The sequence below is a fragment of the Pavona decussata genome, unplaced genomic scaffold, assembly GCF_977016875.1.
Source record: "Pavona decussata unplaced genomic scaffold, jaPavDecu1.1 SCAFFOLD_602, whole genome shotgun sequence".
Lineage (NCBI taxonomy): Eukaryota > Metazoa > Cnidaria > Anthozoa > Scleractinia > Agariciidae > Pavona > Pavona decussata.
The window spans coordinates 6274943-6301794 of NW_028145860.1; the positions used below are offsets into that span (position 1 = coordinate 6274943).

At 39.6% G+C, this 26852-nt stretch overlaps 1 protein-coding gene and 1 pseudogene across 3 annotated transcripts in view; one reads left to right on the forward strand and one right to left on the reverse strand.

Annotated features, from left to right (window-relative positions):
* The window catches only part of LOC146449696 (E3 SUMO-protein ligase RanBP2-like), a 28957-nt gene extending 16781 nt beyond the window's left edge, over positions 1 to 12176 (reverse strand). For both annotated transcript variants that reach the window (XM_085101178.1, XM_085101177.1), the window contains exons 1-18: positions 11984 to 12176; positions 11818 to 11885; positions 10812 to 10853; positions 10107 to 10178; positions 8846 to 8889; positions 8524 to 8570; positions 8353 to 8412; positions 7709 to 7777; positions 6742 to 6802; positions 6329 to 6429; positions 5828 to 5852; positions 5400 to 5535; positions 4703 to 4862; positions 4187 to 4352; positions 3520 to 3653; positions 2983 to 3064; positions 2534 to 2623; positions 342 to 442 (exon numbers count right to left, since the gene is read on the reverse strand). In XM_085101178.1, the coding sequence (XP_084957304.1) occupies positions 342 to 442; positions 2534 to 2623; positions 2983 to 3064; positions 3520 to 3653; positions 4187 to 4352; positions 4703 to 4862; positions 5400 to 5535; positions 5828 to 5852; positions 6329 to 6429; positions 6742 to 6802; positions 7709 to 7777; positions 8353 to 8412; positions 8524 to 8570; positions 8846 to 8889; positions 10107 to 10178; positions 10812 to 10853; positions 11818 to 11885; positions 11984 to 12055 (1530 nt within the window). In that variant the 5' untranslated portion in view covers positions 12056 to 12176. The remainder of the gene's footprint in view (positions 1 to 341; positions 443 to 2533; positions 2624 to 2982; positions 3065 to 3519; positions 3654 to 4186; positions 4353 to 4702; positions 4863 to 5399; positions 5536 to 5827; positions 5853 to 6328; positions 6430 to 6741; positions 6803 to 7708; positions 7778 to 8352; positions 8413 to 8523; positions 8571 to 8845; positions 8890 to 10106; positions 10179 to 10811; positions 10854 to 11817; positions 11886 to 11983) is intronic.
* An 810-nt stretch (positions 12177 to 12986) lies between these two features.
* On the forward strand, positions 12987 to 26505 carry LOC146449697 (E3 SUMO-protein ligase RanBP2-like; annotated as a pseudogene). Its single transcript, XR_014860551.1, has 8 exons — positions 12987 to 13098; positions 14115 to 14301; positions 14668 to 14768; positions 15082 to 15159; positions 16157 to 16279; positions 16732 to 21467; positions 22364 to 23635; positions 25182 to 26505. The product of XR_014860551.1 is annotated as an E3 SUMO-protein ligase RanBP2-like (transcript).
* The last annotated feature ends 347 nt before the right edge of the window (positions 26506 to 26852 follow it).

Consider the following 26852-nt stretch of genomic DNA (forward strand, 5'->3'; position numbering starts at 1 on the left):
AATATTAGGCTTCCTCCTAAAAGCTAGATCATAAATAGTAATTATAAACTTAAGGTACTTAAAAGTAAATGACTTAAATTTAAACTATGTCAAGAACATGTTTGACCTAAAACCGGATTCCACCTGCGACATCTACAAATACTTGAATTCCAATAGATGTCATGGCTGGCACAGGTCCTCTTCTATTACATGTAAGACTCGTCTCCACATTATCCATGCCCGGGGATCAACTAAACATGTACCTTCTAACACAATATTTGTCTAACTAGGTTACTAGGACTGAAAATAACATTTGACCCCTTGCTTTCCAATCTGATGCCTGCAAACTAAACTAACGTTACCTCTATGTCTCTCAAGCATAACATGTTAGGAGTAATGTGCTTTTCAATGCTTGGAACATCTAGCCTCAACTCCTGGAATATGTCCTTCACCATAACACCAACTGAAGAGATGATAAAAAACAGTAAATCAGTTAAATTAAATCTTCAGTACAAGGAAAACAAGTATGAAATAATTACTCTTGCAAGCTTGGGTAAGTAAATCAAAGGCTCCTGTGAGCCAACTCGTGAATGCAGATGACACATAGTAATTGCAATTTAGACGGCTACGGAAACTTCCTCAAAAGCTAAAAGAAATTATATCTTTGCCCGATTATGTAACGAAAAATGACCATTCTTGTACTATTAAAATGATTGTCAAATTATTCTGTACAGATTGAATAAGCCGATTATTCTGATGCGCCGATTAAAAAATATCACGTGTTTTTTTTATTCAAAGTTTATAGGAGCACGCCATGTGCAGCTACGTCATGCAAATTCGTGTGATAGTCCGCGGCTACTGGATTTCGCGATCGGGCTAGTGGATTCTAACCATCACTTGCCCGATGGGCAAGTGAAGTTTTTTTGGGAATTAAAATTACAAAATTACTGTAGGGCAAGCCGATCTCACAAAGGGAAATATGTTCAACAAAGTATCGCATTACGATTCATGCCCGACATAAATGCGTGAAATTTTTCCTTTGGAGTTCAGTCCACGCAATCCTCAAGTAAAAATAATGAACTATGACAAGCTCTTGCTAAATAAGAATTATTTATCGACCGCTTCCCATAAATTACCAGTTGTAAATTTCGAAAATGAAACATTTTTTCCCTTTGAAACCTCTATGAAAGCTGACAAGATCTTAAAAGTGTTCATTTCACCAGAAATTTGCATAATTTTGTTTACGACGTCAATGATGCGTGACATGGCACGTTCCGCTTTCGCATGAAAACTGACAAATTAAATTATTTTTTAATTAAATTATTTTTAAATTAAATTATTTTTAATTCTTGAAAGAAACCGCACTTCGTAGAAAAAAAACGAAAAAATCCTATAACTTTGCTCAGATTCAACGAAAAATCCCCATTCTTACATTAAAATGATTGTCAAATTATTCTCTACAGAATGAATGAGAGAATTCTGACGCGTCGTGAAACAAATTTTCACGTTTTTTTTTTTTCACTAATTGAGTTTACGACCCCGGACTTTCTGAAAAACTGAAAAAACTTGAAACTTTGCTCAGATTGAACGAAAAATCGCCATTCTTGCACTAAATGATCGTCAAATTATTCTCTACATATTGAATAAGAATTTCCTGATGCGCCATGAACAACAAATGTTCGCGTGTTTTTTTCCACAAATTGAATTTAAAACTCATTCACTGCGCACGCCCGAAAGTTAACGACAAAACCAACTGATCGACCGACCAAGTCGAGAGTCAGCTATCGCTATAACTCGTTCATTGCGCATGCGCGCATTCACGAGTTAAAAAGCTTAGTACATGTAAATAAGGAGTCTGATTCTTGTCCAATTTTCATTGGAAATTACATGTATCAATCAGAGTTTAACCAATTAAGAATAATACTATTATTGTCTCCACGAGTACTAATTTGGTAATAGTGTGAGCAAGAAAGACAAAATGTTCACAGTGTGGGAGTACCAAAATTTGATACTTGTAGTTTTCCCCTGGGATGAAAGCTTTAATACAGTCATTTTACCTTCAGTAAAGGATCTTTAAAATAATTATTCCTTTTGTCTTTGTGAGTGAACTCTTAGAGCGGCTTTCAATTGAGTGTCCTAAAACCAAAACCAAAGCAATTACTCTGGCCAATCACAACAGACACAAACAGCGCAATGAACCAATCAGAATTCAAAGCAAATACAAGTAACCAGCGCCAAGCACAGGAAAATGCGTGCAACCAAGTCACAATTGGTTTTGGTTTTGCTTCTCATTGGTTGAAAAAGTGGCGCGAGTTTTGTCAGCCAATCACAGTTTAGTAACGCAAAACCAAAGCAAACGCGTAATTACTTTCGACACTCAATTGAAAACTGCTCTATTGAATCTAATTATTTCTTATTTTCCATCGTCATTCTTCGCGTTGGTCATAATAAAAATAGTAAGAGACTTTGACTGGACCCAGAAACCACACAAGAAAAGCCTCTGGCACTCAAGGTAGGGTCTTCAAGGTGCTGTTAACAATCTTGAGCTACATACCTCCTGGCCTCATCTCCTTGTTGTACTTAAACCAGTGTAGTCCAACCCATGTTATGTTCTGTAAGTTGCGAGGATTCTCACTCAGTGCCACTACAACAGAAGTAGGTAAATGTTTAAAATTTTACCCTCCTAATATCAAAGAACAAATTCTCCTTTATTGTCCCCATATTTTTCTTATAAAAGCACTGGTGAGAAGTTATTAAACTATCAAGAAAATTCACCTTGGGTGATCATATCCTTAATACTCATGACCTCTGGTTGCAAAAGGGAGAAATTTGATGGTGATCACTGTTTCGTCTCATTAAATCACACTGTTGCATCAGTGAGGTCAGCTGAACTTCATATGGGATATGTTATTGTTAAAGAAATTGCATCAAAAATAGGTTGACAGTAGCTTATAACTACTACAAAGTAAATGAATATTTTACTTCATTTATATCAAAACTCACCTTCATCCCAGCTAACCAGCTGTTCAACAGCTGGCATCATCAATTCGGTAGTAGTGAACTCACCATCATATACAAGAAATGACTGGAAAAAATTATTTCACAGGCATGGTTAATAATTATTAAGAAAAGAGGCTGTGATTAAGGGTTCGCATCAACCTGTCTCAAAATGTACCGACAGCCAGCAATTTTGCTGCCTACAAACAATGATTTGGCACTTAGTGCCCACTCATTTTCCCTAAGACCCCTTTGGACTTTGCTCTTTCTGCCTTCTACTCCTGTTATGTTGCTGGCCAACTTCTTCAAAGCATTTTGATATGGCTAATTCAATTGAATAAAAATTCTTCATGATGTGTGGGAATTAACATGAAAATATGAGCCAATATATTCTTATCAAATATAGTGGATTATTACTACACCCTGAACATTGTATCTCAAGCAGAAAGAAGTTGACAAATCTTTCTCAGCTAGTACTAAGATATTCTACATGAAACACTCAAGCTCTGTGCTTCACACTATTATTTCCCTCCAAAGCTTTACCTTTGTCAAGTCTCTTTCATCCCTGTAAATCGTATTTAGAATCTCTTGCAGACCTTGCCGTGAGCAGCAGTCTGAGTGACAAGTGTTCATCCACATGGCACCATGTCTGTCTCTTGTAGCCATAAGGAAATGACCTGTCAATTAATTATGACACACATCACTGCATAGCTTGGACACAAAATAACTTTTATGTTTACATGTACATGTACACCAGGGCCCGGTTGTTTGAAAGCCGATTAACGCTAATCCACGATTAAAAGTTAATTGAGGTTTTCATCTCGCTCGTTACAAATGTGTTTAAAGGCCAATGTCAAGCTAAAGGTAAAGAAAAGTCTATGTCAATACTGAAGGACAAAAATCTTTTGGAAGAATCTTCATTGATTAGTAATTATACTCTAATCAAAGTTCACGTTAATCCAGGATTAGCTTAATCGGGCTTCGAACAACTGGACCCAGGCACTTACAAAGAGAAGCATTTCAGGGGTCTCCCCCTAAGTGCCTTGGCGAGGTGCCTCACATGGGTACTCTTGTTTCTGCCCCATCCACCTGTATTTTTTATTTTTTTATTTTATTATTTTTTTTTTTTGTAAGGATATAATTTTATACTTTTTGTAGTCTAAGATAACAAAGTTGTAAAAAATGTCAGGCACAGTATTCATCCACTTACCAACTTGACTGAGTCTTGAGCAAGCCATAACATACCACTTAAGAGGATCTTTGTTTTTAGGAGCCCTCGCCACCCAGGGCGTCTTGGTTTCTGGCTCAGAGATGCTAACACTTGCAAGATAACAGGCACAGGCAAGCTTTAAGCCTCTGGGCCATGTCACGAATTTCTGCCATGTACAAGAAAAGCAAATGCAGTAAAAAGTTAAAACCAAGTACATTATTATAATTACATTATTTTTCAAAAAACTGAATCAGGCTTTATTTGCCCTTGAGAAACAATAGGATTTGTGGCATATCTGATTACATTTTGGCAACACATTTGTTTGTATTTGGAGACAAAAGGGTGCACCTGAGGTCAAAACAGTTAGGAGTGTGTGCAGGTTCCCATGGATACACATTAATATGCATTTGTAGGGAAAAGTTGAAAGGGCCAAATTTGACCTTTAGACTACCTGAACATCAATCCTTCAAGGGTAAATTTAACTAAAAAACACTTTTAGCTATTCAATACATGTACCTCTTTGGCTAGTCGAATCAATAATGTGCCACAATGCATGTAAAGCTGTGCTTTCATCTCTGTTAAGATCACACTCCACTCAGTTGGCCCACCAGATGTGGAGTGTCTCGGCGACTGGCGTATTCTATGGCGATGTGCCATAAATAGACTGTGATCAAGCCTAAAAAATAATGTTCAAAGTTGATCAGTAATTAAGCTCAGTTAGTTAAGCATGTCGAGCAAAGCTTGCCAAACGTTCACTTGGAAAAGTTCTAGAGCAGAAAGGTAGTAGCTTAAAACTTTAATTCGAATAGTCACAATAAAAGAATTCCGCCTAGTGGTGACTGGCATTATTGTATTATTAAAATACATGTACTTTGCTTTAGGAGAGAAATACTTAAGATTCAAATTTCATTCCATATTAGATAGGCACAACAACAGGCAGGATATTACAAATCAGTTTTTTTGAATTGGAGAACTAATAATTATTATACCACTAACAGAAAAATAATTCAAACTAAAGACGAAAAGTAGACAAATATTATGCGACCAATTTTAACAACCAGTCATGGTATGGTTGGAAAGGCTGCTCAATCTTGATAAATGTTAGCAGTGTACCATTGTATAACTTGTCTTGACCTTTCACTGCTTCAAGTAAGAAGAACCATACTTACTTTAACAATCATGTCTTTAAATGATTAGTGTAATAAATCCTAACCTGTAAAGAGCATTGATGACTTCACGAGTGTTGCTTTCACGCAGCTGAAGCTCCACAAACTGACAAAGGATAATCAGGAGGAAGGAGTGTACATCCAAGATGGCGTTACCACTTCCAATGACCTCACCTTTTATTGCTACCGCAAATAAACAAAATATTAATTGATTTAAAATTACTTAATTATCAATTGACCTATTAATAACAGTGCAATTAAGATGCTTGCCAAACAAGAATTTCTACAAGTGCAAACTATGAAATGTTGGGTGGCCACATTTGTTCCTTTGTTGTGCTGTTATTATTTTATTGCTGACATTATGTGTAGCATGTAGAAAGAGGCACTGCTAAAATCTAATTATACTTTCACAATATAATTTTTGCCAAGATAATTCAATCATTACAATAAATTGTAGGACATGGCAAATACTCACATTTTTCAAGCAAGGCAAGGTATTTCTGAAACAAAAATAGGAAGGTATGTTTGATTTTGTGGCAAAAGAACCATCAAACATCAGCCAGAATTGCTTTTAAAATACACACTGTTAACATACAGTGTAGACCAGTAATAACAATAGACTATTTCTGTACTGGAATCCCCCTGTTACAATTTATTATTAATAAAGTCTGGTACACATCAGATAAAACTCATACATTTGAGTAACTCTCCAATGGAGTGGACCCAGACTTTTCTTCAATAACATTTACTTACAACAAGCTTTTACGCGGAGCGCTTGGCTTTGAGCGAGCCACACCATGATTAGTTGTGTGCATGTGATATTTAGGGGGTGAAACTGGATTTAGAGGAGAGGGAAGTTTCTAGAGGATTTTTTTGAAAGATTGAGGGAATTTTAAATGGATTGTTTCAAAAAGTGGGTACCCTGAACACCAGTAAGGCTAAACCTTTGCTTGTTATAAAATGATGGCTCACTTACCTCAACCATTTCCACACAGCAAGCAACCCACTCTAAACTATCCTTAAAAGCTTTTGTCTTCCACACTGCCGCGCAATGAGAAAATGCCTCATCAAGACGTCCTAAACAAGTTCAACAATAATACTATTTTAGTACCAGTAATTTTGTCCTAAATTTGATAATACATTGTAATTTTCTGTCATTTATCTCAAACAAGACTCTAAAAGAACAAAAGACCAAGATTGTTATTTTGGGATCACAAGTATTGTATCTTCTGAGATGAAAGCCATTCAAATTCAAACAGGTTTTTCTAGTTTATCTCAACTGGCTTCAATCTACGTCTATTTGATACAATTTTGTCCCTTTCAAAAATGAGACAAATAATAGTTCAAAAGTTCTGCAGCATGTTAGCTTACAGTAAATTACAGTCTTACCTTTTACAGCATAGAGTCTAACCAGCCTAACGTGCAGGTCAATGTCCCTTGGACGTTTACTCTACAAAAACAAAACAAACAAAGAAAGAAAAATTTTAATTTTTTTTTCAGGCTTTGTTTTTGCAGAATACAGTCGAACCTCCCATAAGCAACCACCCAAAACACCAAGATTTGGTGGTCGCTTACAGGGGGTAGTCACTTACAAGAATCAAACCAGAGGGCGTCTCCTCTAGGAACAGGTCTGACACATCTACTTATATGAAGATAATTTACTGCAAGCATTTTCGTAGTTACAATACGAGCAGCGCTAGGTTGTCACTAAAAGTTTCTTGTAAACTCTGAGTATTGTAGTACGTGCAACGGACATGGAGATCAGAACATGTGTCAAGTGGTCGCTTACAAGAGGTTAAAAACAATGAAAATTATAGTGCCGCCACCTCAAAAAGTGGTTGCCGTCACTTAGGAGAGGTGGTCATTTATGAGAGGTTCCAACTATAGAGATTTGACTGGGAAAAAAATTGGTGTTTTGAATAGATGATCACTTATGGGAGGTGGTAGCTTACGAGAGGTGGTTGGACATGGAGGTTTGACTGTAATTGTGTGTGCAACTAATTAAGCAACTGCAGTGGTTTCTCATTTAAAAATTACTGGTGCCTACATAAGCTGGTTATGACACCTACATGTACTAATCAAAATTTATTGAAATCAGAGTTACAACACTGCTGTAGTTAGGTTAGAGCCATTCCCATGGTTCTTAAAAGATAGAGCTTTTACCATTATAAACTCCACTTGTAACAAATACACAGTGCATGGCCAGATAAACTGGGTTAAATTGTACATGAACCCCCACATTCAACCTGGCGTCCATATTTGGAGGTGTAAAGCACCATGAGCAAGTGTTGATTTGGCGTTATGTAAGTATATATTGTTATTGTTGTTATTGTATAAGAAAAGAGTTTAAACTCACAACTTCTTCTGATATCAGGTCCTCTAGAGCTTCATAGTCCACCACCTCAGCTGACTCCAAAAGATGAAACTAAAAACAAAGAAATATTGAACATTACTTTCTCATTTCGTGACTGAGCTTAAACATTTACGATCTTTCTTTATCACAACACAGGATGATTTTGGCTTTATTGATCCTGGCAGTATACAGTATCCAGATTCTATGATGCATGGGGTATATGGAGACCTAAGCAGCTGTGCTCAGAACTGCGAGATCTAACCAAAGATCTTGTGAAATCATGATCAACAGACCTGTCCTTAGGCAGACACCCTAAGCCACAACTCCTGGACTGATCCAGCATGTCTTAGTTATAACTGTTCAAACTGAACAACGGCAAGAAGGGTGTGACTCTGATTGCTTCCGTAAATTTATTTATTCAGTGAATCACCACAGAAGGTAACAAAAATATTTAAAAAAAAAAACAACAGATGCAAGAGAAGTTCAAAGGACTGGGAAGGGTGTGGTAGGAACAGTCAAATTCCCAATACTGACAAGTGGCCCTATAACTAAGACAGAGAAAAAAGTCAAACAAGAACCATGAAAAAATAATGATAATCCCAGCTTATACACTATGTCTGTTTACATTACAGGAAAATGGAGCTCACCCTAAGATGAAACACATCTGGATGACCAGGAAACAAGCGAGCACCTCTGTCTGCCCAAGCCTATAGAATACAACATGAAGACAATTTTCAGCAAAATGTAAAAGTAGATTTCAAGGCATAAACCAAGATTGCTGAAGTAAAAGTTTTTAGGTTTTGACAATGGTCACTCACCCTAGCACGGTCAGGATGAACAGAAACACTACAATACAACTTGACAACTATGAACAGAAAAGAAAAGAAGAAAACATATTCAAACTGAAAAGTCCCCATGGATGACCACCCCACCCAGCAAACATGATATAAAGTTAAAAAAAAACTTTGGGAAACAAAACAATTCACTAATTATTTATAAATTACATGTAACTCAAACATCACAACTAGAAGACACATACTTGTAGGCCAATAAATATGTAATTTTGTTGTAAGTTCAAATGGCTGAGGGCTTAGTACTGGACATCCTACAAGTTGTGAAACATAATTAAAATGCACTTACCTTTAAGAACCAATTCTTTTTGAGTATTGTTTAATTCCAAGGACCTGAAAAAATTGCTGTTAGTCAAGAACTAAAACCATTAAAAGTTAGGAGTACCTGCTAAATAAAAAAAAGGAATAAAGAGAGTCTGGAACCCTAGTGAACTGTTGCTTTAATAAAATACAGTGGAACCCCGCCTTACAACCACCTCGTTATTACGACCACTTTTTTTTGTCCCGGCAAAACGCCCAAACATTTCCTCATAAGAAAACCCTGTTAATGCGACCACCCCGTTAATACGACCAACGACCACATTGTAAAATCCCAACCTGTATAATCCTTTATAATTTTACCCTGTTAATACAACTACGCAAACCAAATGCAGCTGTAATATGTCATGTTACTGATCACTCATAACATCAAATAGCAAATTACAATAACCTGATAACAGTAAAACATCAACACCACCGCGGTTTTACATCCGCTTAGCTAAATTGCAAAGCAATTTAATCAGTCATTTAACTTGTTTTTAACACAGTTTGGTTTTTTCACACGGCTACCTTCCTGCTCCTTGACTCTTTTTAAGGTTTCGTCTGTTTTGTGAACATTTCTTACAGAAAGATTGTTCTGAAGGTCCGATAGGTTTCTAAGCATTTCTCAGCATCCCCGATTTTTATTTAAACATTGTAATGGTCATGTATATCTGTCAAGATGCCATTTAAAATAGAATGCTCGTGAAATCTGACCCTACCCCGTTAATACGACCACCCCGTTAATACAACCAAATTTTCATTGCCCGTTGGTGGTCGTATTAACGGGGTTCCACTGTACCCCAATCACACCTACTAGACATGTTTCTTAAACCAGGTTAAACAAAATGAAAATCATTGCCAGAAAATTTACGCAGGGTTCAAGTAAACTCTAGCTCGTACTTTTTACTTTGCTAAATGATGAATTACTTTTGAAAAGTGTAAAATTCTGTGTTAACATTCCAAGCTTCAAGATTGCAACTTGATTCACAGCAATAATTTTATTGTGAGTTACTTCTAAATCCAAAATGGCAACTCCTGAAACTCATTACTGAGATGCGAACAAGACTAAATATGCATAAATTGTAGAGCACAAAACTAATATGCATACATTACGAAAAGCTACATGAAAAGAGGACCACCATGGACGAGAGGTTTAGTCAAAGGAAAACAGTACTTCACATTATTCTGGTTTTGTAAGACCAGTGAGAAACACTTAATTTTCTAATACAAGATAATAATTCTAATGATACCTCCTATATGAAGCCACTGCCTTTTCCAACTGTCCCATTGATTCATACAACTGTCCCATAAGACAGTGACCCCTAAATAAAGAAACAAACTTAAATTTAAATTACACTGGTGCTGAGCTGGCAACATGTAATCAATAAATATACTATACTTAGTTTAATGGCCTTGGCTCCCACGAGTCTCCTGTAGCTCAGTGGTAGAGCATCCGAACTTGTAATCTGAAGGTCTTTGGTTCGACTCCTGATAGGAGCACTTGGGTTTCCTTTTTCTGAGTATGCCTGTGTTGCTTTGAATAATCCATCATCCTCAAATATAATTATTATACTACATAAATCCTTGAATAAGTGCTTGGGGTGCTTATTTCAAATTAAGGCCCAGGCTGATAGATAAGAAATTGCTGCAATGTTAGCTATTAGCTGAGAAAAGCCTTACATTTTAAGTGATACATGTAGCTAAGAATCTAGCACACCAATACAGACCCTCTCTTGATAATAATTTGTTTTTCAAAGGAAGGAGAACTTTCTGCACATATTTGAGACCAGATTCCTTATTCTCACAACCATACTTGTTTGAAGTTGTTGATCATGAGAAGTCAGGAAATGGACTCACAAAATGAGCAGGGGATGTTTTAACCAGGTGTATTTAAATTTTCGTTCAAAGGCAATCACCTTAAAATTTGTAGGTAAACCCTATAACTATTTTCTCACCTAAAATCACCTTCACTTTCACTGATGTAAGCTTCCAGGTATCTACAAGACATTAAGAATTAAGTTAGAGATAGGAAACAGAGCAAGCTGTGGATGAAAAATTATCTACAAGCTGCAGATGAAAATCATATTTCTGAGTAAGACTTTCACCTAAGTTTCATTTCTACCACTCATCCACATGTATCCAATAAAAAAGATCAACAGAATTACAACTTTTAAAAATGGTGGCCATTTAATAAATATTATTTGACCTCAGGACATCAACATTAATTTTTCGAAAAGCACCGTCTTCAGGTATCACGCAAGAACACAAAAATGTGTGTTCAAAATTTTCACTGTGGAAAACATCTTCAAAAATTTGTATTTGGTAACTGTTTTCATTGGATACATGCGGAGGCGCCATAAATGGAAAAATAGTCGTGTGGAAGTGGATGCCAAATTTTTAAGTCAGCCTTTCTTAAATTTACATTTGCCATTTAGCAGAGATTACTGTTTAATTTGTTACATTATCCTGTTGTTAATAGGTAAAATAAGTCAAATAAAGTTAATTGAATTGAATTGAATTGAATTGGATGCAGAGACTGCAGGGGGTAAATCTTCAAATATTGTTGAACCAACAAATTTGTAAAATGTTAGATTGTTTAGCTGAGAAGTAATAAATTTATTAATAGTATAATGTCAAATTCACGGTCAGTTCGATCGCTATGATTTGCAGGAACTGATCATAAACGTTCTTGCCTTGATGTACAACATTTTGAACATTCAAACCCCATGTCAGATGACGTTTGACATTGTTTATTGGATGAATGCTTTGTTTAGGATGAAACATTTTGGCCAACAGTTTTGGCAAACGTTAATCACATTTCTAGCTACACAACAAATGTTGGATGTGTTCTTCAACAATATTAGAACGTTTAGCCGGGACTTACTATATATGCTATGTCGTTACATGTCAAAATGAGTCAAGTCGCAAAACAGGAAGTCATGATCAAACAAGAAAACTAACCGCTTTGCGCTCTCATTGTCTGCCGCTTCTCTGTACAGTCGAGCGAAGGCAAACCCCTTCAGATTACGCTGCAAATTACGACAAATAGGCTGTTAAAACTGGAAGGAATGATAAAAGATCTTGAGAAAATTAAGCAGCCTAAAATGAATGAAATGTGCACGCTAACCTCCTGTGCGCTCTTACAGTTTCGTTCAACCTGAACCACATATTTATCGACCTCGTCCTTTGTCCAAACCATTGTGGGAATGTTAAACTTAATGCCTGACAAAACACTGTCCAATTTTCTGGCTAGGTAGTCAGATTTTCAGGACATTTCCAAACGTTCAAAATCCGAAAAGTCAAAAACGCGAGACCGCGAAAGACAATTTGACTTTACGCATGACTTTTCAAAAGCATGCCGCTGACAAAAAAAGATCGCTAATTAGTCACTTCCTGTGCGGAAAGGGGGGTGGGGGGGGGGGGGGGGAGCGAAAGGTTGTTAAAGGTCACCCCTTCCTATCTCCCATATCCGTCACTCCTAGTTCCCACCCATCCTCTGGTCGCTTTAATCACTTTGCCCTTAAGCTAAACTTAATCTGTTAATTACAAATATATATATTTAATTGCAAAATTTTGCATCCACTGATTGCGCAACTTTTCCTTATTTCTTCCTCTTACTTGTCTTCTAACTCACAAATGTATTTTTCTATACCCCCCTCCCCCCATTTTTCCTAGCTCATCTCCCATCCACTGGCCCTCCACTCAACATCCCTACATTTCAGTCTGATCGATCTCGTTGTTAGTGCAAATAGCCTGCGTAGCAGTCGCTTCCGTTTCCTTCAAGCCAAGCGGGGTAAGCGCTCGAGGGCATTGGGCAAAAAGGAGCAAAAAAGTAGCTTTTTGCCCTATGCCCTCGCGCGCTTACTCCGCTTGGCTTAAAGGAAACTGAAACGACTGCTACGCAGGCTATTTCAATATATTGTGGAAATCAACTTTAATAATACCAAGCAAAACCAGTGTTTCATTTTCTGGTTTCGCAGTTACTCATTTGAAGCTCGAGACTCCTCAAAACTCTCCAAATATCAAAATACAAGGGACCTTACCAAAAACCTCGTTGACTTCACGCATGACTAACTCAAGCATGTCACTGATCAAAAAGATCGATTGTTTCTTCACTTCCGGTTTTTCTCCGAAAGTGCAAGTGTTGAAGAAGCGTCGCACCTGTCTTCCTAAACTATCTCAGTAGCTCGGACGCTACAACCTGTGTGGTCAAGCCCTGAGAACTAACTAAAGTACGACAGGGTAAAGCTTTCGATTATTTTGTGATTCTTGCTTATAGAAATTAATTAGTCTAACGATCCGGGGTTTTGACTTCACCGTCTTTATCAGTTCAGGGTAATTTGTGAGAAATTGACAAAGGCCTCTGCTGATATGAAATCGACATTTCATCTTGTGCTACCGCGGACATAGTACCTCGTCCGTCGATCGGATGGAGTTCTGTGAAGTAAATTGCCGATGATTTTATAGTAGCCTTGGAGGACGTTTCGTTTCACGCAGGTATCTGGGGCATCTTAAATGCACTTCTAATGTTCTGAATCATGGTAATCCACCTGGTATAAATCATCCCATGAGAGTATCCGACGAAACTTTTTATAAGTTTGTCTGTGTGTATGAAGATCACCACAGTACAAGCAACCCAAGTTTCCTTCTCCTCTATTGGTCCTTGTCGTGGGCCTGTGCTCCCGATTTCTTCCCCGAATTATCCATGTCGCAGGTTTGGTCAAGACTACTGATTCATTTAATATTGTAAGAGTCTAAATATTGTAAGTCAGTCTAATGCTGCCAAAAATCCATGACAGGTCCCTTTGGCTTTGTGGGCTTCCACATGGGAATGGAAACTTGAAACTTGAAACTTGGATGTCACGCACTTGAAAATCACGCAATTAACCATATCGGAACTACGCATTTCAGGAACAATACAAGAACTACAACTGGGATATCTTGCTTTTCCCTCTAAGACATTCGTAGACTGAGTGGTCATGAATGGTCCATGTCCTCTCTAAAGGATACTGAGTTAGTGAACAAGTAGCCCGTTCCATGTGTGGAGAAAATACTACATGGAATACACGGCGCAAGAAAAATTACGATGAGGAGCTAGTGGGGAAGGGAGGGAATGTTATTCCTTTTCCTTGTGTTCGACAGAGACAGGACTGATTATCACGAGGAACCTGATAGTCTCTGCCACTATCGTAAAAAACACATTTCAACATTTTTTGAGGAATATATGTGGTATACAATGTCCAGTTTTTCCTTTTCAGTTCTTGTCTAATAACACTGAGGTAACATAGAAGACGATAACTCAGTTGCCCGGTGGACCACAGTAATAGAGTATGGACTGGCAAAAAGATCAGATATCAGAGCACTCCCTTTCTGCCAGAGAAAGATCGCTTGAGGAGAAGATAGTTCGGCTGGAGAACCAACTGCAGAAATACAAGTCTCAGATTGGTGAGATACTAATGCATGTTATCCAAATATAACACAAACTTATCTTCCAAGTTCGTGACGCGTTCCGGTGACCGTTGACTATCAGTGATTATTTCACTGTAAATTCAAGAGTTTTGATTGGAATATCAACCATTAAACCATACCAACAAACAGCAGCCGTTAAATCGTCTGGTCCTTCTTGTAAGATTAAATCAGATCTGGCAATATTTCTTGGTTGTTTAATTATTCCACTCGCGAATGTTGGATATGGGATGATTATAGCCGTGTTGGCTATCATCTCATAAGTTTGTTTCATGATTCTTTATAAATGATTGCCATTCCTGTTCAGATTCGTAGAGATACTTTTCTTATTTCCTTTACTGCCAGATATTCTTGATAATCAACGCCAGAAATTAGAAGAAAGAACACTAAGTATGGAGTCTGCTTTAACAGAAACGAAGAAACAGCTTTTGGAAGCGAAAAAGGAGGTAACATTTTTTCTAGATAGTTCCACCTGACTTTTGTTTTCGTTGTGTTTATTCACGAGTCACAAGCTTGGCGATCCCTTGACGTCGAATTGCTATGGAAAGCGTATAGCAGTGTGTTTGTATTGTTACACCACGATGCCAGTCTGGAATGGGGGCTCAAATGGCATTTGGCGTTCTCTTTTCTCTGGACACCGCTCAGATGTGAGAAGCATCTTAGCCCGCACAATTCATAAATCGTGTGTGCTCTTGATTTAGTGAATTTCGAGAGCAAACAACATCAATGATGGTTGTTTATCGTTTTAAACCATTGTAGCTGCTGGACAAAGAGTTGGCCGAGATTCAGTTGTCAGAGAAGCTCAAGTCCATGACTTTACAAGCGGAAGAATATAAGGTAAACTCATATATCAGTGTAAGTCATTTCCCTGTCTCGGCTGGTTCAAGAACGTGGCAAAGATGAAAATACTTTGCGTTTCACCTCTCGAGTCCTTTATCTCTGAAATTTTGCAGATTTACAACTCGTTTTTAGTACAAAATTAACGTTTTTTCTTTCTCTGCATGACAATGGAGTAATTATCTGTTTTCTTGCAAAACTCCTCTCCAAGCTGGCCTGCCGTACATACATTGTATGCAGGGCACGAATTTGAAAGGTGATTGGCTGAACCAACTTAAAGACAGTAGTACTAAGCCAACAGGAGACAACGAGCACCGAAAGAGCAAGTTTTTAGAAGGTTAAGGGTATGCTCTCTCGGATATTCTTTTGAAAAACTTAAGTTCTCTAAACGGCATTCCTGCGGTTTGAGCGTATTTTCGTCATATCCAAAGGAAACCTCTACATAGTAACTTTTCTCTTCTTTCTTTTTTACTTTTCACAATTTTGTTGTTGCAAATACACACGCCGGAAAATGGAAACACAAGTTTTCAGTCTTGTTGGAGGTGTCTTTGCGTTTCCTTTTCCCATGCAATTTTCAAATTTTGGAGACAATTTTACTTGAACTTTCCATAATTAATTATTTTCACAGCATTGGGAGTATGCAATGATCAGAATAAGTCATCATGCCTGCGAGAAAAAATATGACCAACACAAGTTAACGGCGGACTTAATACGAAAGGTGGCGTTTTTAGCAGACTTATATTTTCAACATACAATTAGGATTTTGAATACATTGCACATAAAAGATCTAGTTAAATGATATTTCTCCAATGGGCTTAACGTCGAAGGCAGAAGCCGGCCATGAACTTGAAAGGCGGACGGATATGATACGGCAGGGGGCGCCGGCCACGGTAACATTCTCCTAACTACTGTGGGGGGAGGGGGGGGTCACTACTGTAAAAGCATATTATACCGAGTTTATTAAGCCAGGTTCTAATTTAGCACCCTTTTCTTGCAGCGCCTTTTTGATTCAGAGAGCAGTAAGAACAGATTTTGCAAAGAAAGAATGGACACATTAATTTCCAATCTGGAGGCAAAGCCAGGTTTGGAGGCTACACCAAACCAGTTTGAATCCTTTAAGGTAAATATCGATCTTAGGTTACATTTTGGACGAAGAGGTAACCATATTAAATTTATGAAGTTCTTGCCCCCCTTGTATTTTGATCGCGATGGTCAAGTTTGGGCTACCCTCGTTCGAACAGATTGGTCGTGTGACATTTTGCTTCGCTGTCACAGGACGCTGTTTATCAAGTTTCGTTTCGATGCCCGCCTCCATTAGCTCGCTAGCTATCTGGGGTCTTTCGGCGGGCACCGGAGAGCATTGTACTTGTACTGTTTTTGGCCTTTTGTGGTTAGGTCTTGTTTGTAGTTGTTTTATTTTCTGTCTTTTGTTTTACGTCATCTGTACTCCGGTACCCACGGAAGGAAATAGCTAATAGCGGGTAACATTAAACAATTACTGTGTCATGTAAATCAATTTTCCAATCTTCTTAACTAGTGATAGTGCTGTCTTCGTTTCTTTCAATCCCACAGGAGATAATAAACATGATCCAAGATAAATTCCAAGCTCAAACCACGATGATACTAGATAAACTTACCGAAGCTCAAGATAAGCACTTCAGATCATCAAAATCAAACCTGGAGTCCAATTTCGCTGTAAGGTCCCATGGACAAACAAGTCGTCTAGTAGAGAGTGCCGAATCTGCTCATCTTCCTCCTCAGTTACCCAAGGAACTGACTAGCAGAAGTGCTCGAAATGTGATTTCTAGCTTACAGGAAAGCGACTCATCACAAAGTTCATGTACGTTTCCGTCACATGATAGAAAAGCATCTGCAACACAACCAGGGTCATTTACGTTTGGATGTCCTTCACCACCAGCAAGTAACGACACATGTGCGGTACCAAAAGACGCTTCTGGGATCCTTTCTGGAGGCAAATCAAACCCACTATCATTCACCTTTGGAAACACCGTCTTGATCAGATCCCCCGTCAATGAAGACCCACTGCATTTTGAACGCGTCATTAAAGGTCCTGAAGTGTTGTTTTCTGAAGGAGCAAAACCCATGTTTGAATCCACACCGCTTACATCAAAGCAGACCTCCCTTACAGGAGGTGGAAAACCTGTTACACAATCCAACATCACGAGACCTCTGAAAATTGATTCCAGTTTCTTTGCTGGTTTAAGCAGCAGCAACAGCCCTGAAAAGCGAGTGGACAAGCCTGAAGAACCTCCAGTATCGCCCACATCCCCCGGGAGGTTAAGGCATGATTCCTCACCTTCGTATACAGAAGACATCCATTTTGAGCCTCTCATACCCCTCCCTGAGCAAATAGAGATTCACACTGGTGAGGAAGAGGAAGAGGTGTTGTTTAGCAGCAGAGCGAAATTGTATCGGTATGACAAGGATGTTTCTGCATGGAAGGATCGTGGCATTGGAACTATGAAGATTCTGCATAACTCAGTGAAAGGGCGCAGTCGAGTCTTGATGAGACGTGAAGTTGTCCACAAGATTTGCGCTAATCACTTCATTACTGCTGACATGAAGTTAGAAGAAAAGAAAGGCGCAACTAACTCCTTGATTTGGAACACTCTTGCAGATTATTCAAAGGAGGTTTTAAAGCCAGAGCAGCTGGCCGTTAAGTTCAAAACTCAAGAAGACGTCTTTCTATTCAAAGAAACGTTTGAGGAGTGTCAAACGATGTCGAAGAAAGATGCCAAACTAGCAGAGCACACAGTAGACACAAATGAGAAAAGCTCAGATCTTATGGCCAAGTTTGCTCCAAAGCCTGGCTCGTGGTCTTGTTCTGTTTGTATGGTTTCCAATGAAGAACACACGACCGTGTGTGTAGCTTGTGGAGCTGCGAAGTTGTCAGAAGAAAGTACAGCTACTGTGGCCCAGGCAATGCCTATGTCTGGGTTTCAGGTACCTAAGGAACTGACTCCCAGCAGTGCACCACATACAGTTTCCAGCTTGTCAGGAAGCCCGTTCGTTTTCAAGATGAGTGATACAGAAACACAGGGTAGCTCTCCATTTACATTTGCTGCCACAAGCAAGGTATCTAAAGGTTCACCATCTCCATTTACATTTGAAGCTCCATCCTTAGCATCTAGTACCCAGACTTCTTCAGTGTTAAGTGTATCCTCCCCGACATCGGGTACCTCAAAACCTGCAACGGCTCAACCTTTTGTGTTCACAGCTTTTGGAGTCCCTGCCATCAACAGCAAATCAAGCAAATTTTCATTCCAGTTTCGTACCTCAAGCTTAACTGGGTCATCGCCTTTCTCCTTCTCAGCAACAGAACAAGCTGCAAATACCACACAAGCTGAGGCGTCTGTGTTTGGCGGTTGTGCTAACGACACAACTGCAGTACCAAAAGATGGTTCTGGTATCCAGGGAAGCAAATCAATGAGCCACTCTCATTCATCCCAAACTAAACCATCATTTTCACCAAGTAAAGCAAACGTTATAACAACACCAAAGAAACCTTTTCCTGTGCATTCAACACAGGCGGTGACATCCCCACAGACACCAGGGTTCTCATTAACAGATCAACAGGAATTTGGTCCAAATTCTAATGTGGATTTTTCAAGCAGTGAGTTCCTTCGCCTTCTCGCAGCAGCCAAGGAACAACAGGATTCTATGAAACAGGAAAACCAATCTAGAGGCTACGACTTTGCACCTTATGTTGTTGATGATCTGTCGGAGCATATTTTTCTCCACGGTGGAACAAAACCTTTGTCAAGTGCGATAACAGACAAATATGATTCTGTACATGAGGGAGGTATTGAAGGGTCAGGGAAGTACACTGATGAAAGTTCAAATTATTCTTGTACAGATCCTGATGACGATGAGCAAGATACTGAAGCTTCTTTGGTGTCTGCGCAAAAGCCATCTCCTTCATCCCAAACTAAACTATCATTTCCACCAAGTAAAGCAAACGTCATTACAACACCAATGAAACCTGTTCCTGTGCATTCCACACAGGCGGAGACATCTCCACCTTCTCAGGCCACTACCGCACTCAGGGGTTTCTTGGTGGCCAAGAGTCCTTTAAAGGGAGCTAAAAAGCAAGACGTAGAGTGTGTCATTGTTTATGAAGTTCGTGCTTCCAAAGCAGATCGAGAAAGAGCCACTCGCCTTTTTCTGCCGCCAAATTTCTTCACTTATACTTGCCCCGGGTGTATTGGTTGTCTTGGGGTATCAAAGGAGGTAGCAGGTTTTACTAGCGAAAAAGAGGACAACGAGAGCAAGGCAGCTGATGTTACTACTAATACTACAGAGAATGCTACAAACCCAAGTCCAAACACCTCTGCTGCTCATGTGTTTGGACAATCAGCTGGCTTTGGCCAGCTTACATTTTCATCTTTGGTTCAAAACAGCAACGCATTTTCCAAGACTCAAAAGAAGGAAAGTCACAAGCCATTCCAAGGAGCGGGAACACAACTATTTGCTGATTCGTCTGAAGGAGCCGAAGGACAAAATGAAGATCAGCTGCATTTTGAACCAGTCATTCCTCTTCCAGAAGAAATCCAGGTCGTTACTGGAGAAGAAGGCCTTGAGGTGTTGTTTTCAGAACGATCAAAATTGTACAGGTTTGATGTTGACTCAGGGCAGTGGAAAGAACGAGGGGTTGGAGAGGTAAAGCTTCTGCGTCATCCAACTTCTGGTCGTGGACGAGTACTCATGAGACGGGAACAGATTAAGAAGTTGTGTGCCAACCACAACATCACTGCCGGTATGGAGCTTAAACCCAACGTTGGATCAGATCGGTCCTGGGTGTGGTACACTTCAGCAGACTATGCCGAGGGTGAAGCTAGGCCAGAGAAGCTAGCAGTCAAGCTGAAGACTCCAGAAATTGCGGACAAATTTAAGCAAGTATTTGATGACCTTAAAGAGCTTTCATCTTCAGAACCAGAACATCTTCCAGAAACAGCTGAAGATGAAGACCAAAAGAAAACTGGGTGCGCGTTTTATGAAAAATTTTTGTCATCATTTACTGCTGCTCCTGGTGCATGGACTTGTGAAGTGTGTTATGTTGTAAACAAGGCTAATGATTTGACTTGTGTGGCGTGCGACACCGTAAAACCTGGGGCCCAAGTTGTTGAACCTTCATCGACAACTGGGGAGGAAACAGCTTCAAATGCTGTCGTGGAGTCATTAGAACCAATCGCATTCCAGGACCCAAACAAAACAGAAGCTCCAACTGGCTTCGTATTCCAGTCACCTGGAGGAAAGGGGCTCTTCAGTGCACAGCTTTTTACCATTGGACGAGTGGACCCAGGTGAAAATATAGCAGATGACGAGATTGAAACATCCCCTTATAAGACATCTTCTCCTAGTAAGCAGGGTGTTTCATCGCCACAAAAACCTTCGACACCCTCCCAGAGTGCTCAAATGACAGATCCATTTGGCATAGGAACTCCATCAAAGTTTACCTTCAGTCTGGTAGTCTCCCCCAGGTCTCCTACTCGCCAACCCAAATCACCATCGCCACAGGCGTCACCCCAGTCTCCCGAGAGTCCTTCCCACGCAGGTGACGATGGACCACATTTTGAACCAATTATACCACTCCCCGAAAAAGTTGAATGTCGCACAGGGGAAGAGGGCCAAGAGGTACTGTTCTGTGAACGCTGCAAACTGTTTAGATATGACGGTGATACATCTCAGTGGAAAGAACGAGGTATTGGTGACATCAAGATTCTCCTTAATCCAAGTTCTGGAAAATACCGTGTTCTGATGCGCCGTGAACAGATCTTTAAGCTTTGTGCTAATCACCTAATTTCTGGCGATATGGAACTTAAGTCATTTCCGAACTCTGACAGAGCGTGGCTTTGGACGACACTTGCAGATTTCTCAGAAGAAGAGGCAGCCGCGGAGACTTTGGCTGTAAGGTTTAGAACAAGTGAGATCGCCTCTCAGTTTAAGGAAACATTTGCCAAGGCTTTAGAGGCAACTGCATCTGCATCTGACAACAAGACTTCAACAGAACCAGAAGTGAAAGAATCTTTACAGTCAATTGTGTATAAAACTGACAACACCAAGTCTTCACCAAACCCAGAAGTGAAGGAATCTTTCCAGTCAATTGGGTATGTAACTCACAACACCGAGTCTTTACTAAAACCTGGTGCCCAAGTGGCTGAACCTGCATTGACAACTGGGGAGGAAACAGCTTCAAATGCTGTCGTGGAGTCAGTAGAACCAATATTATTCCAGGGCGCAAACAAGACCAAGAGCAGGGCGCCAAGCAAGACTGTACTGAAAAACATGTAAGCAACTTGCATTTCAGTCTTAAGTTGAATTACTTTTACCCATTTAAGAAAAATTATCCTGGCAGTGCCCCTTTAAGCCTTGCATACAGTTATGGGCTGGGTGGGGACCCAACGGCCTTATCTGTGTATTTGTTGCCTGGCAAGACCATTCTGAAATACATGTAAACAACTTGCGTTTTAGAATTACTTCTACTCATTTGAGTCCAAATTTAACATAAGTTTTGCAAGTTATCTTGTGGTATTGCTTTAGTTGGCTTGTGTTTGATAAGCAACATTGTTTAGAGGCGGTTCCTACCGGAGTTAATGGGTTGTGAGTGAGTAATGAGGGTAACTGCCAAGTTGTTCGGCATGAATATTTGTTTTTATTGCTTCATTTGTGGTGTCAGAGATGTACATTTTTTGTGAAATGGGTTGTAATAGATTAGATTGTGACAGCCTTTCTTTAGTTCTCTTTTGGTTCATCAGCTCAGGGAAAGTGCAGTTCTTTCCACTCAAACAAGAACTCTTGTTATCATTTGCTTACTTAAAACCAAACGAATCGTGCATTGACATAAACATCATCCTTGGCATCTGTTTCATGCGCCTTTTGCCTCGCATTTCTTAGTACTTGGTGGTACTTTTGGTCGCATAGTGATTGACTCTCCAAAAACCTAGTACTTTGGTAATCACTCTTTCTCGCGAAAGTGTACATTGGAGAAAAGTGGTGAATTTGCGCCAAAAATTGAGTGAGCGAGAAAATAACCCATGGTTACAAGGATCATCATTACGGTTTAAGTAATAAGAAAAGCTGTTTAACTTGCAATTACAACTTCGTTCCCGGGGTCTTTGATCTCCCTACTCCAGATTAAACGGGAAGGAGGTTGTTAAACTTGTCCTTTGTAATATCTTCACAGCGAACAAGATCAGGGAACACCAAATGAGGCGCCTGAAGAGAAAACAGCACCACAAAACTTTCTGTTTGGCTCTACTAGTGTGGCTTCGTTATCCTTCCAGTCAGTGGCTGCATCGTCTTTAGGTAACAGTCCATTTGGTAAGAAGACGCCAGACAAGTCTCCAGGATTTGTTGGTGCTGGGTCTCAGCTGTTTGACACTCGTAAAACAGATGATAATGATGATGACGACAGTGCAGGGGATGATCACCATGATGGGCCACACTTTGAACCAATTATTCCGCTTCCCGACAAGATTGATGTAAAAACTGGAGAAGAAAATGATGAAGTCATATTTTCCCACAGAGCCAAATTGTATCGATTTGTAGCTGAGGATAAGCAGTGGGAAGAGCGAGGAGTTGGAGATATCAAGTTGCTGAGAAACAATCTTACAGGAAAAATGCGAGTTCTGATGCGTCGAGAACAAGTGCTAAAACTTTGTGCGAACCATCACATTACCACTGACATGAAACTAATGCCAAATGCAGGCTCAGAACGATCGTGGGTGTGGAGTACAGCGGCAGATTTCTCTGAAGAAGGTTGTAAAGCAGAACGTCTTGCTGTCAGGTTCAAAACTGAAGACATCGCCAAGCAATTCAAAGAGAAGTTTGAAGAGTGCCAAGAAATACTAAAGAATCAAGCCTCGCTGAAGCTGTCATTTCAAGAGAAGGCAGCACATAAAGAGAAAGGGGAAGAAGATCTACTGGCAAAGTTTAAAGTTGCTGAAGGATCATGGGAGTGTGACATCTGTATGGTGAGAAACGACAGTGATAAATTGGAGTGTGCAGCGTGTGCAAGTCCAAAACCAGGCGTTGAAATATGTGAAGAAAAAAAGACTTCTGGAAAGCCAGTGTTTGCGTTTGGATCTAGTACCACACCCTCTGGTTCAACATTTTCGTTTGGAGCAGCTGCACCGCCTTCTGTTTCAGGAATTACATTTGGATCAGCTGGGACAGGGTTCACGTTTGGTTCTGCTGGAGCTACTGATGGTGGTGCAAAACCGCTCTTCACTTTTGGCCCGTTAAATCAAACCCCATCTTTTGGTTCTTTGAAGCAAGAAGGGAAAGTAACAGAAGATCAGAGCGAGGAAGAAGAGAAAGACGAAGCTTCTGAATCAGATGAGCAAGCAGATGATAGTGAAGACGTTGAACAACCACGGACTGAAGAAGAGGCTGGTGGACCCTCAGATGAAGCACCTGCAGGAAATGGCAACCAAGAGGACAAGGAAACAAATAGGTAGCGTGTTAATTGTGTATGATAATAATATAATTTCACAAAAGCGCGCCCTTTACTGTTAAAAAACAAAACAGCCAGTGCTGGTCACGGCGTGAATGCCAGTAAATACATGCAAGCTGACGAGTTTACTTGATTTTACAATACCGTGATTAGATTAGAGTAGTTACAATTGTAAGACGTAAAAAATGTGACGCTCTTTGTTTTTTTACTAACTCCAGAAAAAATAGACGACAGATATCATGTATGATAACCTTCGTCCGATTTTGTATCACGTAATGTGTTTCGTCGATTGATTAATTCAATGATTGATTGATTGATTGATTGAATGATTGATTGATTCGTCCAATTAATCGGTGGGTCCTAATGTCGTATATTCCCGCCCGGAATACGTTTGTTGTCCTTGTTATCCTTTTCACTTAGACAACCCCCATCCCTGTATTTAGGCGAAGGGGAAGGGTGTGGAGGAGGGGGGGGGGGGAGTAGGGGACCCAAGTCGTTTGGTCAGGATTGTAAAAACTGTTCTCTTCTTCCAAAGGCCGATCTCTAAACAATTTGCCCCAGATGATGGTTAGTAGGGTGTATATGTTTATGCCATTTTAGAAAGACTATATAAGATTCGTTAAGGACCATGCCACCTAATACAGAAGTATTTTTGCGCCGTTTATGACTATGCGGGAAAAGCAGATCTAAGTAAGGGCTGTTGCAATCCAGAAGGAAAATGGGGTAACCACGTATTTTTCAGAGATAATTAAGCAACAATTATTCTACAAAGGTTTTGAAATGCGTTACATTGTGTGGCATTTTTTCCCAAACTGAAGCTTAATTACTTGTGAAATAAGCGTGGTTATTGCAATTTTCTTTTTCGATTCCGATAGTGCTTGCGAAGGTCTGCTTTCACCGCATAGTCATAAATCGCGCAAAAATACCATTGTATTGGTAGGCGCCATCCTTAAGAAAGCCAAGTATCTCTGACCATTTCCAGACGTGCAGGAGGTGTGCCCAGGAGCAAAAGGAGTCACATCTTGATTACATAAGGTTGCCTTTCATACTTACTCAAATGTGAACCCGGGGTATTTCTTACTAACTTGGTTCATCATACGGAGGGTTTAACTTTGGCTGGGCGTGTATTTAATACGAAGTGCATCCAGTCCACAAGTTGACTTAGTTCCAATGAACAACACGAGGGCATTTATTATAGTAAATACCGCAACTGCTATTGTTCAGGCTCCAGTTGTTCAAGGAGGGGATAACTTGTATCATTTGGAGTTCATTTTTGTTTTTGTTTTTTGGATTGCGACTTCTACATTCCATAAAAACGGTCAAGCTTTGAAGAACGGGATGAGTTTTACCAAGGAACAAAGCTTAAATTTTGTGGATAACTCCCTTTTAAAGCGTTGGCAATTATCATCTGAATGTTCAGTGACCTACTTTCTAAGCAACTAAGAGGAGCTATATAGTCTTATCTTTTGGGGGAAAAGAAATCTTGGTTTTTTATCAAGGGTGCTTGAAGCAAATCATTTTCTTTTTTTCCTCTTTTTTGTTACAGCGACACATCAAGCCCAATCAAACAAGCAGTAAAATATTATGAGGAGAAAAAGAAAGAAAATTTTTTGTTTGGCTCTTCAGACATTGCTTCGTTGTCCTTCCAATCAGTAGCTGCTTCATCAATCGGCAACAGTCCATTTGGACAGAAAACAAGCAACAAGTCTCCGGGATTTGCTGGTGCGGGATCAAAACTGTTTACATCTCAATCTCCTGGAGGCGACGAGCATGAAGCGGAACATGAAGGAGATAATGATGGGCCACACTTTGAACCAATCATTCCACTTCCCGACAAGATTGATGTAAAAACTGGAGAAGAAAATGAGGAAGTCATGTTTTCCCACAGAGCCAAATTGTATCGGTTTGTAGCTGAAGATAAGCAGTGGAAAGAGCGAGGAATTGGAGATATCAAGCTGCTGAGAAACAATCTAACAGGAAAAATGCGAGTTCTGATGCGTCGAGAACAAGTGCTAAAACTTTGTGCGAACCATCATATAACCACTGACATGAAACTAATGCCAAATGCAGGCTCAGAAAGATCGTGGGTGTGGAGTACAGCGGCAGATTTCTCTGAAGAAGAATATAAACCAGAGAGTCTTGCTGTCAGGTTTAAGAGTGAGGACATCGCCAAGCAATTTAAGGAGAAGTTTGAAGAGTGCCAAGAAATACTGAAGAATCAGTGCACGCGTCTCTGAAGCTGCCAGTTCAAGAGGAGGCAGCACTGGAAGAGAAAGTAGAAGAAGGTCTACTGACAAAGTTTAAAGTTGCTGAAGGATCATGGGAGTGTGACATCTGTATGGTGAGAAACGACAGTGATAAATTGGAGTGTGCAGCGTGTGCAAGTCCAAAACCAGGCGTTGAAATATGTGAAGAAAAAAAGACTTCTGGAAAGCCATTGTTTGCGTTTGGATCTAGTACCCCACCCTCTGGCTCAGCGACACCATCCTCTGGTTCAGGGAATACATTTAGATCAGGGTTCATGTTTGGATCTAGTACCATGGCTTCTGGCTCAACAATTTTATTTGGACCAGCTACACCGTCACCGTCTTCTGGTTCATGGATTACATTTGGATCAAGTAGGGCAGGGTTCACGTTAGGTTCTGCTGTAGCTAGCGTTAGCTTGGTGAATCAAACAACATCATCAGGCCCTTTGAAGCAAGGAAGGAAGGTAACCAGACCGAGGAGGAAGACAAAGTAGAAGATCTACTGGCAAAGTTTAAAGTTGCTGAAAGGATCATGGGAGTGTGGCGTCTGTATGGTGAGAAACGACAGTGATAAATTGGAGTGTGTAGCGTGTGCAAGTCCAAAACCAAGCGTTGAAATATGTGAAGAAAAAAAGATTTCTGGAAAGCCAGTGTTTCCGTTTGGATCTAGTACGACATCCCCTGGCTCATCTGGGGCCGCGACACCATCCGCTGGTTCAGGGATTACATTTGGATGATAATAATAATAATAATAATAATAATAATAATAATAATAATAATAATAATAATAATAATAATAATAATAATAATAATAATAATAATAATAATAATATTAAATAGGTTTTAATAGTTCTTTTTTCTACTTTTAACTTGTCAATAACAATTTGCTTGGAATGTTAATAAAGAGATTATCATTATTTTATTTAATTAAATAATAATAATAATAATAATAATAACAATAATAATAATAA